This window comes from Pelophylax lessonae (genome assembly GCF_965119305.1).
Source record: "Pelophylax lessonae genome assembly, chromosome: 2".
Lineage (NCBI taxonomy): Eukaryota > Metazoa > Chordata > Amphibia > Anura > Ranidae > Pelophylax > Pelophylax lessonae.
Genome location: NC_138769.1, coordinates 601,982,548 through 601,997,654, shown reverse-complemented (window position 1 = coordinate 601,997,654; position 15,107 = coordinate 601,982,548). Strand labels below are relative to the sequence as shown.

At 41.4% G+C, this 15,107-nt stretch overlaps 1 protein-coding gene across 3 annotated transcripts in view; it reads right to left on the bottom strand.

Moving 5' to 3' along the window:
* MAP3K12 (mitogen-activated protein kinase kinase kinase 12) overlaps positions 1 to 15,107 on the bottom strand; it is a 217,838-nt gene that overhangs the window by 74,219 nt on the left and 128,512 nt on the right. For all 3 annotated transcript variants that reach the window (XM_082247686.1, XM_082247687.1, XM_082247688.1), the window contains 2 exons: positions 11,631 to 12,110; positions 4,950 to 5,133 (listed from right to left, as the gene is read on the bottom strand). In XM_082247686.1, coding sequence (XP_082103812.1) covers positions 4,950 to 5,133; positions 11,631 to 12,045 — 599 coding nt within the window. In that variant the 5' untranslated portion in view covers positions 12,046 to 12,110. The remainder of the gene's footprint in view (positions 1 to 4,949; positions 5,134 to 11,630; positions 12,111 to 15,107) is intronic.

Below are 15,107 nucleotides of genomic sequence, written 5' to 3'. Positions count from 1 at the left end.
GCTACCTACAAGTGAGGACATAAAGCATCTTTCTCTTATCCACTCCTGAGCAACTTCTAGTGCTTTTTCAGTGTCTAGAAGTGGAATCCATTCCCATCTCAAACTGGCTGGATCCACGTCTGGGTTCTTTGAACTCTTCCTGCCCTCCAGCATTACCTCAGGGATGAGCCAGGTTACATTCTTGGAGATGTAGTCGAGACCATGAGACATGGAGACCAAATGAACATGAACAGTAAAAGGACCATGCTGGACACCACTTACTACTTCAGCTATACTCAGCCCTACAACTAAACCCTACTCTTGTTCCCCTTTGTGCTTTGACTCTTGGACTCCCTTCACCTTCTGCTTTAATGATTATTGGAGGCTATGTTTATAAATGTATTACAACTGTAACTGGCAAACACAGTTGTCATCAAGAATAGCTGTATATTTGCCTACTTAGAATGCACCAGGTGATTATTATGAATGAGGCAGAATCAGTATTGAAAACCATTGTCAAACAGAAGCAGAAGTTTGTTAAAATCCTTACTCAACAAAAGTGGAGTTACTCTTTAAGGGCAGCAAACTGTGCTTATGCTTTATACACATCAACTAAGAGTACTATAATTACCAGGTTTAGTGGTAAAGTTATCTTTAAAAAGTGTTGATATACAATGACGCATTTTCCTGCTTCCTTTTTTCAAACATAATAGTGTGCAATTACCACATAGCATTCCAAACACTGCAGTTCCCGGAGGAATGTATCACCACAAAGTTAAATGTAATTCCACATCTAAATAATTATACTAATTCTGTTAAAATCCCCCCTTTATCTTAGTACAGTATATGGCCAAAGGTTGGTGAACACCTGACCATCACATCTTTATGTGCTTGTTGGACAACCCATTCCGAAACCATGGGCACTGATATGGAGTTAAACCCCTTTTTGCAGCGAAAGGCCCCTTTTCCACCTGCGAATCTGATTATTAGTGATTAAATTCAGGAGACCGGGTAGGGATTCCCAGCAATTAGCTGAGGCTGGAAGCCCCATTAAAGCAATAGGAGGCTGACAGCTACTGCAGCTATTTGTGGCCATGACATAGACAGTCTGTGTCCAAGGCTGATCATTCACAGATAATTGCTGCTTGAGCGATTACATGTGAGAGGCTGTGAATAGTTAGGAAGCTGGGTCTCCCAAATCTAATCGCTAATGGCCCCATTCGCAAGTGTGAATGGGGCCATATCAGCCTATGCTCTTCTGGGAAGGCATTCCATAATTTTTGGAGTATATCTGTTGGAATTTGCACCCATCCAGCATAAGGAGTATTTGTGAGGTCAGGTACAGATGTTGTACATGCTCCAAAAAAGATATGGTGATGCCACCTTTCTCCTGCGCTTAGAATCCAAGTTCCCCGACCGCACTTCCCACAGGACTCACATTTGGTGTCTCGGATGGCTAGAGTCTTGCTGCCCTAAAAAGACTGGGGTAGTCCAACAGTACTACAAACAAAAAGAAACAAAAAAAGGGCGCACCGACCTAGCACATTATCCTCAATAATATGGCTTTATTTGTAAAACATAAAAATGGCTACTCACAAACAGAAGTTGAAAATAATCATATCAAACTCAATCGCTCGAGTGTCAGGAATAGTCCATGTATTTGTCCATAGTCCTGTTAAGATGACGGCTGACGCGTTTTGGAGGCTTAGCCTCTTCCTCAGAGCCACCTGGGCCGTCATCTTAACAGGACTATGGACACATACATGGACTATTCCTGACACTCGAGCGATTGAGTTTGATATGATTATTTTCAACTTCTGTTTGTGAGTAGCCATTTTTATGTTTTACAAATAAAGCCATATTATTGAGGATAATGCGCTAGGTCTATGCGCCCTTTTTTTGTTTCTTTTTGTTTACAGATGTTGCTCGTAATTGGTATTGATGTTGCTCGTAATTGGTATTAAGTGGGATTGATAGCCCTGTGCAGGCCTCCCAGGTTCCTCCATGCCAAGCCGGTCCAACCATGTAATCATGTATTTGCCTTTGTACACAGGGGCACATTCAAACTGTAATAATATAAGGGCTTTCCCAAAACTGTATCCACAAGATTAGAAGTTGAAAAATGTCTAAAATGTCTTTGAATGCTGTTGCATTCCCAGTACCCTTCATTAGAAACAACTAAACTTAAAAATAATCTGGATTACCCATAATTTGGAGGGGTCTCCACATACTATTGGACATACTGTATAGTAGGTGTGATGATCATGTGTCCTAAAACGTTTGGCCATACAGTGTAGGTAGGCAGAAAAACTCTGTGTATCCTTTTAAATAACTGCACTTTTCCCTGAATTCTCCAAATAAAGTGACAGCTTGTCTTTTCCTCCTTTCCTTCTCAAGTATTGTAAGTATTATAGCATGCCCTAACTGTAATACCACTGAGTCTGCACACATCTTTGTAAAAAAATTGAACTTATATTAAAGCATACTGAAACACAAAGGCAACACACATCTGTAGTATACTACGTTTGGAGGACTTTAGCGATCTGGTATGGCTGTGAGTTTTGGTTTGACCTTTCCACCAATATGCCGTTTCTACCAAACTAATACGTTCTCTGCATACTTCTGTGGAGGAGTCAATCCTCCCAGTTGGAAGATACACAACTGTTGTATCATTTACCATCTAGAGAAAGTTAGTCCTATCACACCTGTGCTGGGTATGGTGTGATATTACAACACTAAGGTCCAGACCATCAGTAAGGACCTAGCATGGGATCACACCTCGATCCATTCCACCCAGGGTGAAAAAATGCCTTTTAGGTGAGTTGCTCTTTATCTGAAGAAGTTAGAGAATAATCAAATCAACTGAACTATGGTATTCCATTCAGTTTAGTTTATTTTTCCACTATAAGGCAATCTTTCAGTCCAAGGGAATATTTATCAAAGTCCTTGGAATTAAAATATAACTTCATTTTTAGTATAAATTATGTATTAATGTTTGTCTCTGAGGCCTATGAAAAAGGCCAACATGTTTAAAGCATCCTGACCTGCAGCCTCCTGACTCTGTGTTTGCATCTTGCTTTGCTATACAGAAGCTGCTCTTGAGAGATAAAACATTCAGTAGAATGCAAAGTAGGCCTCCTGTCTAATGATGGACAGGAGTAGTTTGTTCAGAGAAAAAAAACTTACAGCCTTTTGACTGCAGGTCACATTTTTTCAAATTACATCTACAGCAATGATAGCCTATGATGTTCCGATTTTTAAAAGGCTCTATTAACAGTAATAATCCAGGATAAGTAAAGTCAATGTATTCTTTGAATATAGGAAACAAATCAAGCAAGTGTATTCACACTGCACAGGGGGTGTACAGTGTGAATATACTTACCTGATTTGTTTCCTAGACGGGTTTGGTACATCCCTTGCTTGACAGGTTTAAGATACAAAAGTTGAAAGAGTTCACGTCAAGCAGGTTTTAGTTATTATTTAATCAACCACAGAAAAAGTAGTGACCGCACTCCGGTAGAGTTGAAATCAAAGAATGGAGTCTTTTATTCTTCATCACAGACATAAATATATGACTGGTAAGACATGGGACAGGTAATTGGTTGACGCGTTTCACGACAAATCCAGTCGCTTACTCATAACCAGAGATGTATAGTAACTAAGTAGAACTACTTCACTACTGTACTTAAGTACCGAAAGGCGTTATCTGTACTTTCCTAGAGTAGAATTTTTGTCTCCTACTTCCACTTTTACTTCACTACATTTTTTCAATGATTTCAATACTTCTACTAAGATATTTATTTTTTTTTTGTGCTGCATAGTTACTCGTTACTATTATAAAAATTACCACTGCCAGAACAGTAGTTGGCAGGTTTCAGGAAGTTCAAAAAATTGTGGTGGAAGTCTGCACCTATTATTTGGAATAGCACCTGTTTGATTCCTGCACCGTTGAAAATATATTCATCTTGTTTTGTAACATATATATATATATATACTTGAAGATTCACAATATTTTGAACTTTTTATTGACTTTGATTTCATACACTCTTCCTTTATTTCATTATTGGAATATATTGTTGTATATCACATTGGTTTATATATGATTTTGCGCACCAATAAGCTGTGGAGAAAAAAAAACATGCAGGGAAAAGAAGGAGGGATGCTTTAAAGGGGGGAAGGGAGGGACATACTTTATCTGTTTTTGTTTACAAAAAGTTACAGCCAAAGGAATTGTGATTGTCCTTTAGGTTAATCATTTGAAATAATAAAAAACAATATGATGTTCAAACTTTTGGCTTTCTTTAATAACTACATAACACAGTACTTGTACTTTTACTTTCAGTACTTGAGTAGCAAATTTTTTTTAAAAATACTGGTACTTTTACTTTCAGTACTTGAGTAGCAAATTTAAAAAAAAACTACTTGCAATACTTAAGTACAAAAAATGTTGAATACTTTAGTACTTCTACTCAAGTCACTTTTTGATAGAGCACTTCCACTTCTACTCAAGTCACTTTTTGATCGAGCACTTGTACTTTTGCTCAAGTATGGGTTTCGAGTACAACTCTGCTCATACCCATTGGTATGAATATGAGTAAGCGACTGGATTAGTCGTTAAACGCGTCAACCAATTACCTGTCCCATGTCTTTCCAGTCATATATTGATGTCTGTGATGAAGAATAAAACACTCCATTCTTTGATTTCAACTATACCGGAGTGCAGTCACTACTTTGTCTGTGATTGATTGACTATCTGGATGGCGGATCCAACCTGCACCTGAGTCACATCTCACCTGAGCGGTCCACTTGTATTGGATTCCTGCCTTTAGTTATTATTTGTTTATTCAGGATGTGATAGGGTTAGGGTGGTATGACATTAATATGCTATTGAGAGGCTATAAAACAACAAAGTGATTTCATCTCTGAATTGTTTTTGAATTGTTATATAAGTAGTTTTTTTTTTTTCTCACTTGAAGGTGATGATATTGGGGTGCTTCAGTTTCCGAAGATGTTTGATATCGGTTTCTTTTATATCTCTGACTTTCTTCACAGCCACTTCTTCACCATGAAACTTCCCCAGGAAGACGGCTCCCTGAGCTCCACTGCCTACCCACTGTAGGTCCTGAATCTCTTCAAATGGCACTTCCCAAGAGTCTTCACAGAATAAAAACAGAAATACAGAAACACAAAGCAGTTATAGGAGAACCCTATATGTTTTTTTATTTCTAGGAATCACTAGCTATCGTCACTTTTGCGCTCTGTTTACTGATGACATGCATTACTCCTGCATTTTCTCAAATATATAATGTAGCAAATACTGGTGCTGACCTGGGTAGTACAAGAAGAAACATGTGGGAGAAAGGAACAAGAGGGCTTCTCTCTTTATATTACACAAATAAACTAGCAAATGTGAGTCCTTTTATGAACATAAGCAGAACTTTTGTCAGTGCTACATGTAAAGAAGGCCCTGAAGACACAATAGTCCACACAAAAGCTCAGGGCAGGATCCTCTGCAATCTTGTCAGTATAGATATGTATAATGGCGCTTTTCCACTGCATGGAACCGAACGGTTCGGCTCGCTTTTGTGCTTTTCCACTGCTGGTACCGCATGGTACGGTGTAGGAACGTAAAACAGAGATATATCAGCGCACGCACACGATAAAATAAAATAAAATAAAATAAATAGCAGCTGACACATAGGTAAAATAGATAAAAACCCAATGAACAATAGATAATAGAAAGTGCTGCACTTTTCTATTATCTATGGTGTAGGAACGGTTCGGTACGGTACGGTACAGCGGCGCTTTTCCACTGCATGGAACCGAACGGTATGGCTCTCAAAAACAGTACCACCTCGATTGTGGTTCCAAGAGGTACCATACCCGGTACCATATCCCACAATCCTTTGCATGCAGTCACTACTAGCCACTGATTGGTCAGAGAATCGTTGTTATCCCACCCACTTAACTTTAGTACTACTTAAGTGGAAAAGCAAACCATACCGTACTGCACCGAAATGTTCCAACACCGTACCATGCGGTACCAGCAGTGGAAAAGCAAACCGGGCCAAGCAGGGCCGAGCCGGTACTTGCAGTGGAAAAGTGCCATAAGTATCCCCCACTGATGACCTCAACATCACGCACTGGATTTGCTTTGCTGCCTTCTTCAGTTCGGGGAGAACCAATACTACAAAACAAGCATAGAAAGAAATAGCACCAGCCTAGTGCATTACCGTAAGACTCTTTAATAAAAAAAATAAATGCCAATGTACTCACAAAGAAGCTCTGAGGAAAAGGGCATCGTCCTTAAAACGCACAAACTGCACCCTGGTGGATGGACACGCTTCCAGTGGCTTGATGAGAATTGTTACATGCCTTTGGTTATGTTTCTTTGTGAGTCAATTGGCATTTATTTTATTCATTAGTCTTACGGTGATGCACTAGGCTGGTGTGCTTGCTTCCCATGCTTGTTTCCTTTTATGAACCTGTTCATTTAGGCTGAATTGTTTTCAAGCAGAGTCATTAATAACACCTCAATATGCAGACAATAAAAATCTGACAATATGTTAACTGCAAATGTAATATTTGGTCAACTTGTGGCTGATATGCACAGTCCATGAGTGCAAAATGACCTTATCATATGGCAGTGTGAGAACTTAGGTGGATCAATGGTATAGCAAGAAGAGCAGGAAGAGATGATTGCGAACTATGGGTGGATGAAAGACCCGGCTAAAGAGCTGATGATTGTGGACCATGTTAAAAGAAAGAGGAGTCGATGTACCTTGGGTGGCTCGGGTCTGCTTGGGTGCGGAGTATGCATAGTACCAGTCCAGTACACAAGCAATGTCTGTTTTTTTTTTTTTTTTTCTCCCCCTTTCATCATTTATCTCCCATCTTTTTGCTCTTTTTTTCTCTCCCTTTACTATCTTGGCTCTACCGAAATTTCTTTGGGGCGGTGGTTCTCTTGGGCTGCCCCACCCCTGTCTTTGGGCTCCCCTAGACTTCAGGGACCCTATAAGGTTAGAATTACTCATGTGGGTGAAGGGCATGTATGGACTTTCAGCCGAGGAATATAGCTAATTTAGGCGCCTGAGTTTTACTTTGCATGCCCTTAAACCCTTTATTGTATTGTAATGTTCTGCATGGCAATTGGTTTATGCACTCATTGACTTTGCTGTACTTTTTGTTTGAATTACTGTTGCCTATGCTTATGCCTCCTACACACGCAACGATTGTTGGCCGACCGATTGGCCGTCTTTTGTCTAGTGTTGTTGTGTTTGTTGAAATGTGCTCTAGACTGCACACAAATTTTATCGGCCAACAAAAGCCAATTTCAGAAGTGATGTCATGTGCTGGTTTACTTTCCGTGTGTTTTTTCTTCTCTGAGCATGCCCAGTCTTGCTCATCTGATTTTTGTCTGCCGAAATCTGTACTGACTGACGAAAAATCGGCCGTTCTGTTGACGGCCAACAAAAATTTTATAGCATGCACACCAGATTTTGTTCGGCCGAAAAGTCGGAGTCGGTTGTCGGAAGCATCATACTAACAAGCCGAAAATCGGCCGATCGGACGTTGGCCGAGAATTCACGGCCAACTATCGTTGCGTGTGTACGAGGCATTAGGCATCCTTGTACCTCATTGCAAAATCTTTCTCATAAACATATTGAAACAAAAAACAAAAAAAAAAAAAGAAAGAGGAGTCAGAATGGCAGTTGATTGTGAGCTTGGAAAATGAAGAGGAAGGAGAGCATAGAGAGAAGCTGAGCATGGTAGGTGGGTAAAGGGGGGGGGGGGGGGAGAAGTGACAGGAGAAATTATTTTAGCTAACAGAAGAACGTTGTTAGCCCAGGCAGAGCAGGAACATGTTGACCTGGATTAAGAAATCATCAATTGAAGAGGAAGAAGGCACAAATGGTCCAATAATTGAATGGGGAGAGAAGGATGGGACTATGCAGAGGCTGAACTTAGGGCATAGAGATAACAGGCAGAGGATGGTTGAACGAGTGGTGGCGGTGGGCGTAATCATGGCTTGGAGGAGAGAAAGCAGGCCAACTGTAGACTGGGGAGACAGGAGGGACAGCGGGAGATAATTGTTGCTGAGAGGTGAAGAAGCAGAAGCTAGCCATGGACCAGGAAAAAGGAAAGCAGTGTAAGAGGTATCATGGCCCATGATGTCTCTTACACTGCTTTCCTTTTTCCTGGTCCATGGCTAGCTTCTGCTTCTCCACCTCTCAGCAACAATTATCTCCCACTGTCCCTGGGCAAGAAATTCATCAAGCTGAGCAGAAGCTGGTCATGGCTGAGAAAGAGGACAAGCAACAGTTGCATATAAACCACTAGAAGGACAGGCATAGGATTTCTAGGAGGGAGGCTATAGAACCACAAGGAAGGTAGGCAGAGTGGCAGCTCAGCATGGGACACAACGGTAGGTGATTATGGTCAAGGCAAGGAAGTAAAGTGCAGTGGAAGCTATTTGCAGCAGTGATGGGGGAAGAAAACAAAACAGATGCTGTTTGTGGCAATGATGGTGATGAAGGCAGAGAAGGAACTGATTGTTGCCAGGAAAGGGAAAGTAGAAGCTAATCATGGCAGGAGAGAAGCAGAGTGGAAGGGATCATGTTTGGGAGTCAGTACTATGCAGCTGTGTGCACCGTCCGCAAAAATCTAAAGTAAGGGAAATGGCCTGGCACAAAAGGGATTCTTGCACACTTTATATGTGTTTGACACCCAATATCCACTATGGTAGTCTGGGGACAACAGGTATGGTGTCTACTGCACAGAAAGGACTGTTCTAAGGAAAATAGAGAGCTCAGAATGCCTGGAAACAAAGGGTGTGGAAGCACAATAGCTACAGGGTTTTGCATTATAGTGGAACTAAAGCTTAACCACTTAAGCCTCTGAAGATTTTACCCCCTTTCTGACCAGGGGGTATTTTGCGATTCGGCACTGCGTGACTTTAACGGACAATTGCGCGGTCGTGCGACGCTGTACCTAAACGAATTTGGCATCCTTTCTTTCCCACAAACAGAGCTTTCCTTTGGTGGTATTTGATCACCTGTGCGATTTTTTGATCATGCGCTATAATCAAAAAATAGCGACAATTTTGCAAAAATAACAATATTTTTCACATTTTTTATATGAAATTCCCCCAAAAAAATGTAAAAATCAAAAATTTTTTTAAATTTTTGGCCAATTTGTTTTCTGCTACCTATGTTTGGTAAAAAAAAAAAAAATCACAATAAGCGTATTTTGATTGGTTTGCGCAAAAGTTATTGCGTTTACTAACTAAGGGAAAGATTTTTGTCATTTTTGTTGTTTTTTTTTTTAACGAGTAATGGCGGCGATCTGCGTTTTTTTTTGCGGGACTGCGACATTGCGGCGGACAGATCGGACCCTTGACTGACATTTTTGACACTTTTGGGGGTACCAGTGACATTACTACAGTAATCAGTGCTATACATATGCACTGTTACTGTAAAAATGACACTGGCAGGGAAGGGGTTAACTTTATTAGAGATGCAGTGACTATGTGTGTCCCTAAGGGCGTGCTTCTTTCTGTGCAGGGATGTGGCTGTGTGTGTAACAGCACAGATCCACGGTCCTACATAGCAGGACCGTTAGATCTGTGCTGTTACACAGGGAAGAATGACAGGCGGCTTTGTTTACATTAGCCGCCTGCCTTTCTCCCTTCACAGCGGACGATCGAGAGTGAGCGGCGGACATCGGGTCTGCCGGTCACACGCACGGAGGTGTCCGGTGGTGCGCACTCGCCTGCTATTGGCTCCCAGGCTAGTGACGTACCGGTACGTCACTTTGCCTGGCCGGGGCTGACCGCCGCAGTATATGTACTTGCGGCACTCGGCGACCGGTTAAACCCTTTTTTTTTTTCATTTTAGATAGCGTAAGGCAGGGTAATAACCCGTCAGCTTCTTTTTTTGACATCTGTATCCTATGGACAAGATTTCCCTTTACTCTCGGTCCCTTTGCAAACACAGGAATTTAGTAGAAATCCCTCCAAAGTGATGGAATCCCTTGGTGTCCCTATTGTTCCACTAGTGATAAGCTATCATAAACTCAAGATGTTACCCCACCAGGAGAAAGAAGAAAACCATAAAGTTCTTCTTACACCAGTCTCTGCACCCTAATAGCATCCTTAATAAGCCTGGTACTGCGATCATTAGACGATGGAGTGCAGTGATGCTTTCTGCTAAGCTGGTCTGTCATTGTGATCCCTATTTAGTATTTGCAGCAAAGAACATTTGTGACCTACAATGAAGCAATTTAGAGAACACCAAGAGAATGTAATGAAATGTTACATCTCTTTATTCTGGGTCACAGCTGTGTAAGATACTATTTTACTGACTTTCTCAATTAAGAGAAAAATGTAAAGGCTAGAAAAACTGATCAGACTACATTGGCCTCTTCACATACAATGATACTACATATATATGGAAGCAGATAACATAAAAGAATATGTTTATAAAAAAAAAGGGAGAAAGGAAAAAACCACAAACGCTCATTTTACTTGTCACACAAAAGGTCCTAGGAGACCAATTTCAGGGAAGGTCTTGTATTTTGTTCAGGTTGCATGGGTAATCACATTCATGCTCTTCTTAGGTAACTAGTCCATTAGGAGACATACAGAAGATAGATTGACAGTCAGAATCCCTAGATTTTATTTTGTCAATCAGCCTTTATTGCACCATTTCTTTTTAGGCAAAATACACTTGGAGTTTAATACTTAAAGTGGTTGTAAACCTCAGACATGAAATATGAACAAAGCATTTCCCTCTTTAGTGTGTACTCGTCTCAATTAAAAGCGCTAAGTGTCATTTCTGTCTGCTGCTTCATTCCCTTGCTATTAAGCACGGGTCACTTCTGACAAGTTTTCCTGACACCAAGAGAAAAAAGGTGACAGGGAAGGGATCTGCAGCTGACTGACAGCTTCAGCTCTGTTCCTTGTAAGCTCTCAGAGGTCTCCTCTCTGAGCTCTGCAGAGTGTAAACCTGGATACACACTATCCAACTTTTGTGGTTAGATTTCCTTCAGATTTACCTTTTCTATGTAGTGCAAGGGCCTGCCAGATTGCATACAAATTGAAAATGTTTAGGTTTGACCTCATATTATATGGTTTTGGTAAGTCTAAGAGTCCATTCACACTAGTGCGACTTGTCAGGCGACCAAGTCGCCTGACAAGTCGCGGTCGGTCGCTCGCCATTGATTAGCACAGGACCCGTTCTAATAGGAACGACACAAGTCGCTCCGACTTAGAAAAAGGGTCCTCTACTACTTTGGGGCGACCTGGAGGCGACTTGCATTGACTTCAATTATATGAAGTCCGTGCAAGTCGCGCCGAAGTCGCCCCACCAAGTCGTGTCGCGCCAGTCTGAATGGGCTGTTAAGGAAAAAGTCTTCAGAAAATCTTATAGTGTGTATGGTCCATTACTTCAGCTCTCCATCCCCTTTTTTCTGAACTCTCAGACAAGCTTTATAATTCAGCATTTTGAACAGATGTAGAGACAAAGGTACAACTTATGTAGGAGGCTTTGTTTAATCTCTGTGTATCATTTGAGGCCAGTCACTTTACTAGGTATATAGAAGGGTTTACAACCACTTTAATGTCCACTCCATGTTTGCATTTCTCCACTTACCTTCTTCGTGTTTGTGTTCGGTAGAATAGGTTTTTCCAATCATAGCCCAAACTGGCTTCAGACAGCCAAAAAGTCCACCCAAGAACCCAACTCCAGCCTGACACTGCATGCGTCCCTCCCCAAGAGCTCGACATGGCCTGTCATCTCCCAGGCCTGCTGCTGCTCCTCCACCACCTCTGTCCTCGGGTTCTTGTGGATCTTGAGGAACACTGTGTGTAAGAGGAGAGGATGAATCCTCATGGGGAAGAGTGACTTCTGTCCGCACCATATCACGCAATACACATTGTGTGGGGGTTAGTTCTTGCTCTGGGGTGCATCCAGGTGGCGTATCAGTGTCCAACCTCCGGATTGGTCCATCTATCAGTAGACTGGCAAAGGATGGAGAAGGGGTGCGGGTGTCATGTAGGCATGCCATTATAATTCATGTGGCAAGATATAGAATTCAATTTAGAAATATCTGCTAAATTCTTAGCGATGAACCTAAAACAAAAAGAATAAGCACAAGGTTACTATCATTATTCATACATTTAAGGACATACAATATATACATTTTCTAAGCCAATTCATTAAAACAATAATAACTGATGAAATACATCTTACTTACTAGATGGATATTTGATATTTCCAATGGAACAAACAGATACTTTTTCATCATTTTGTCATCTTAACTATGTCAAGTTGCACAACAAGTCAAAAGCCATTCATTTCAATTTGGCCCGTTCTAACTGCAGCGACTTGAAAAATCGTTTTTGCACTACATTTTGGGCGACTTCAGTGCCATTGAAGTCCCCAGAAGAAGCCGTAAACAAGTCGGACTACAAAGTCGCGCTAGAAGTAGCGCGACTTTGTAGCCGCAATATTGGAAACGAAGCCTAAAGCATCAAGGTAACAAATGATTACCTAATCGAACATTATATAGTGCTAGGATTAGGATATGCTAAAACCGAATCTCCATAAATCATTTTTTTAAATTCGGTAAATATACACATCTCTCCTACTAATCTGGATCTTTCAAGGCAGGTCACAGAAATATTGCTGTTACAGTTGTCGTATTAGAAGTGATTATATTGCTTATGTGTAATCTTCCGATAATACAATTACAGCACAGTATCACAGTACAATTGTTATTTGAACACCGTAATCATATTATACAGTACACTATTGCAACATGCTTTATACTGTACTTGAATTCCATTAACTCATTTAAATTTATCAGTCTGAAAGCCTCAAATCTTACTAGTAATCTCTTCTAAGTGTATAATGCAATCTTGGGGATTTCACAAAAAATGCTAACCTCACAAAGGCTGGCGGAGACTTATGACTGCAGCTACTGGGGAGTAATATATGCTTCATAAAACTAATCCCTGTAATTCTTATAACACTAATGCTTTCTTAGTGCAATTACACTTACTTTAAACCTTTCACTGCATAAGTAAACTCAGGGGTCAGCGTCAGGACACAAAGCGGAGGCCCAAGTGACCAAACATACTAAAAGAGCTGTCTGTGCTCCTAATACACACCAATCAGCATCTTCCTTTCTACGTTCTTTTGGCAAGCTATAACAAGGAACATTGTGTTTGCTGGGAGGGCAATACAGTTTTTATGACTTTTTTTAAGCAGACGACCTGCAGTGTAGCAGCACTTTACTTTGCCCTATTTATCAAACTGCTACAACCAGATGCTGGCAAGTATTGCACCAACTAAAGCAGTATTCGATATATAGTAATCTATATATTTTCCACATACATTCTTCCCTATACAGTATCTCAAGCCCTGATGAAAGGGTCAGGCAAGGTTTCCACCATTGAAATGCACTGGCTCTCTGAATAGTCTTTCATTTGATTTTTTATTAGAGTAGATTTATATAGTCATCAAACTGTCTGTTCTTGTTGCTCACCTCCAGATGTATATAAATGGTTGAAAAAGAAAAGATCCTGCAAATGTAATGTTACTGCACATACACTATATTACCAAAAGTATTGGGACGCCTGCCTTTACACGCCATGAACTTTAATGGCATCCCAATCTTGGTCCGTAGGGTTCAATATTAGGTTGGCCCACCTTATGCAGCTATAGCAGCTTCATCTCTTCTGGGAAGGCTGTCCACAAGATTTAGGAGTGTGTCTATGGGAATGTTTGACCATTCTTCCAGAAGCGCATTTGTGAGATCAGGCACTGATTTTGGACAAGAAGGCCTGGCTCACAGTCTGAGCTCTAATTCATCCCAAAGATATTCTATCAGGTTAAGGTCAAGACTGTGCAGGCCACTCAAGTTCCTCCAGCCCAAACTCACTCATCCATGTCATTATGGACCTTGCTTTGTGCACTGGTGTGCAGTCATGTTGGAACAGGAAGCGACCATCCCCAAATTGTTCCCACAAATTTGGGAGCATTAAATTGTCCAAAAGATCTTGGTATGCTGACGCCTTAAGATTTCTCTTCACTGGAACTAAGGGGCCAAGCCCAACCCCTGAAAAACAACCCTCCACCCCAATCCCCCCTCCACCAAATGATTTGAAGCTATAACAGCTTCAACTCTCCTGGGAAGGCTGTCCACAAGGTTTAGGAGTGTGTCTATGGGAATGTTTGACCATTCTTCCAGAAGCGCATTTGTGAGGTCAGGCACTGATTTTGGATGAGAAGGCCTGGCTCGCAGTCTCAGCTCTAATTCATCCCAAAGATATTCTATCAGGTTGAGATCAAGACTGCGAAGGCCAGTCAAGTTCCTCCAGCCCAAACTCACTCATCCATGTCATTATGGACCTTGCTTTGTGCACTGGTGTGCAGTCATGTTGGAACAGGAAGGAGCCACCCCCGAACTATTCACACAGAGTTCTGAGCATGAAATTGTCCAAAAGATCTTGGTAAGCTGACGCCTTAAGAGTTCCCTTCATTGGAACTAAGGGGCCAAGCCCAACCCCTGAAAAACATCCTCACACCACAACCCCCCCCCCCCCCTTCACCAAATGATTTGAAGCTATAACAGCTTCAACACTTCTGGGAAGGCTGTCCACAAGGTTTAGGAGTGTGTCTATGGGAATGTTTGACCACTGAGTTGGCCCACCCTTTGCTACTGTATAACAGCTTCAACTCTTCTGGAAACACTGTCTACAAGATTTAGGAGTGTGTCTTTTGGAATATTTGACCATTCTTCCAGAAGCGCATTTGTGAGGTCAGGCACTGATGGCTCGCAGTCACCCCAAAGGTGTTCTATCGGGTTGAGGTCAGGACTCTGTGCAGGCCACTAAAGTTCCTCCACCCCAAATTCATCCATCCATGTCTCTATGGCCCTTGATTTGTGCACTGGTGTGTAGTCATGTAGGAACAGGAAGGGGCCATCCCCAAACTGTTCCCACAAAGTTGGGAGCATGACATTGTCTAAGAGTTCCTTTTACTAGAACTAAGGAGCCAAGTTCAACCCCTGAAAAACAACTCCACACAATAATCCCCCTCCACCAAATGATTTGGACCAGTGCA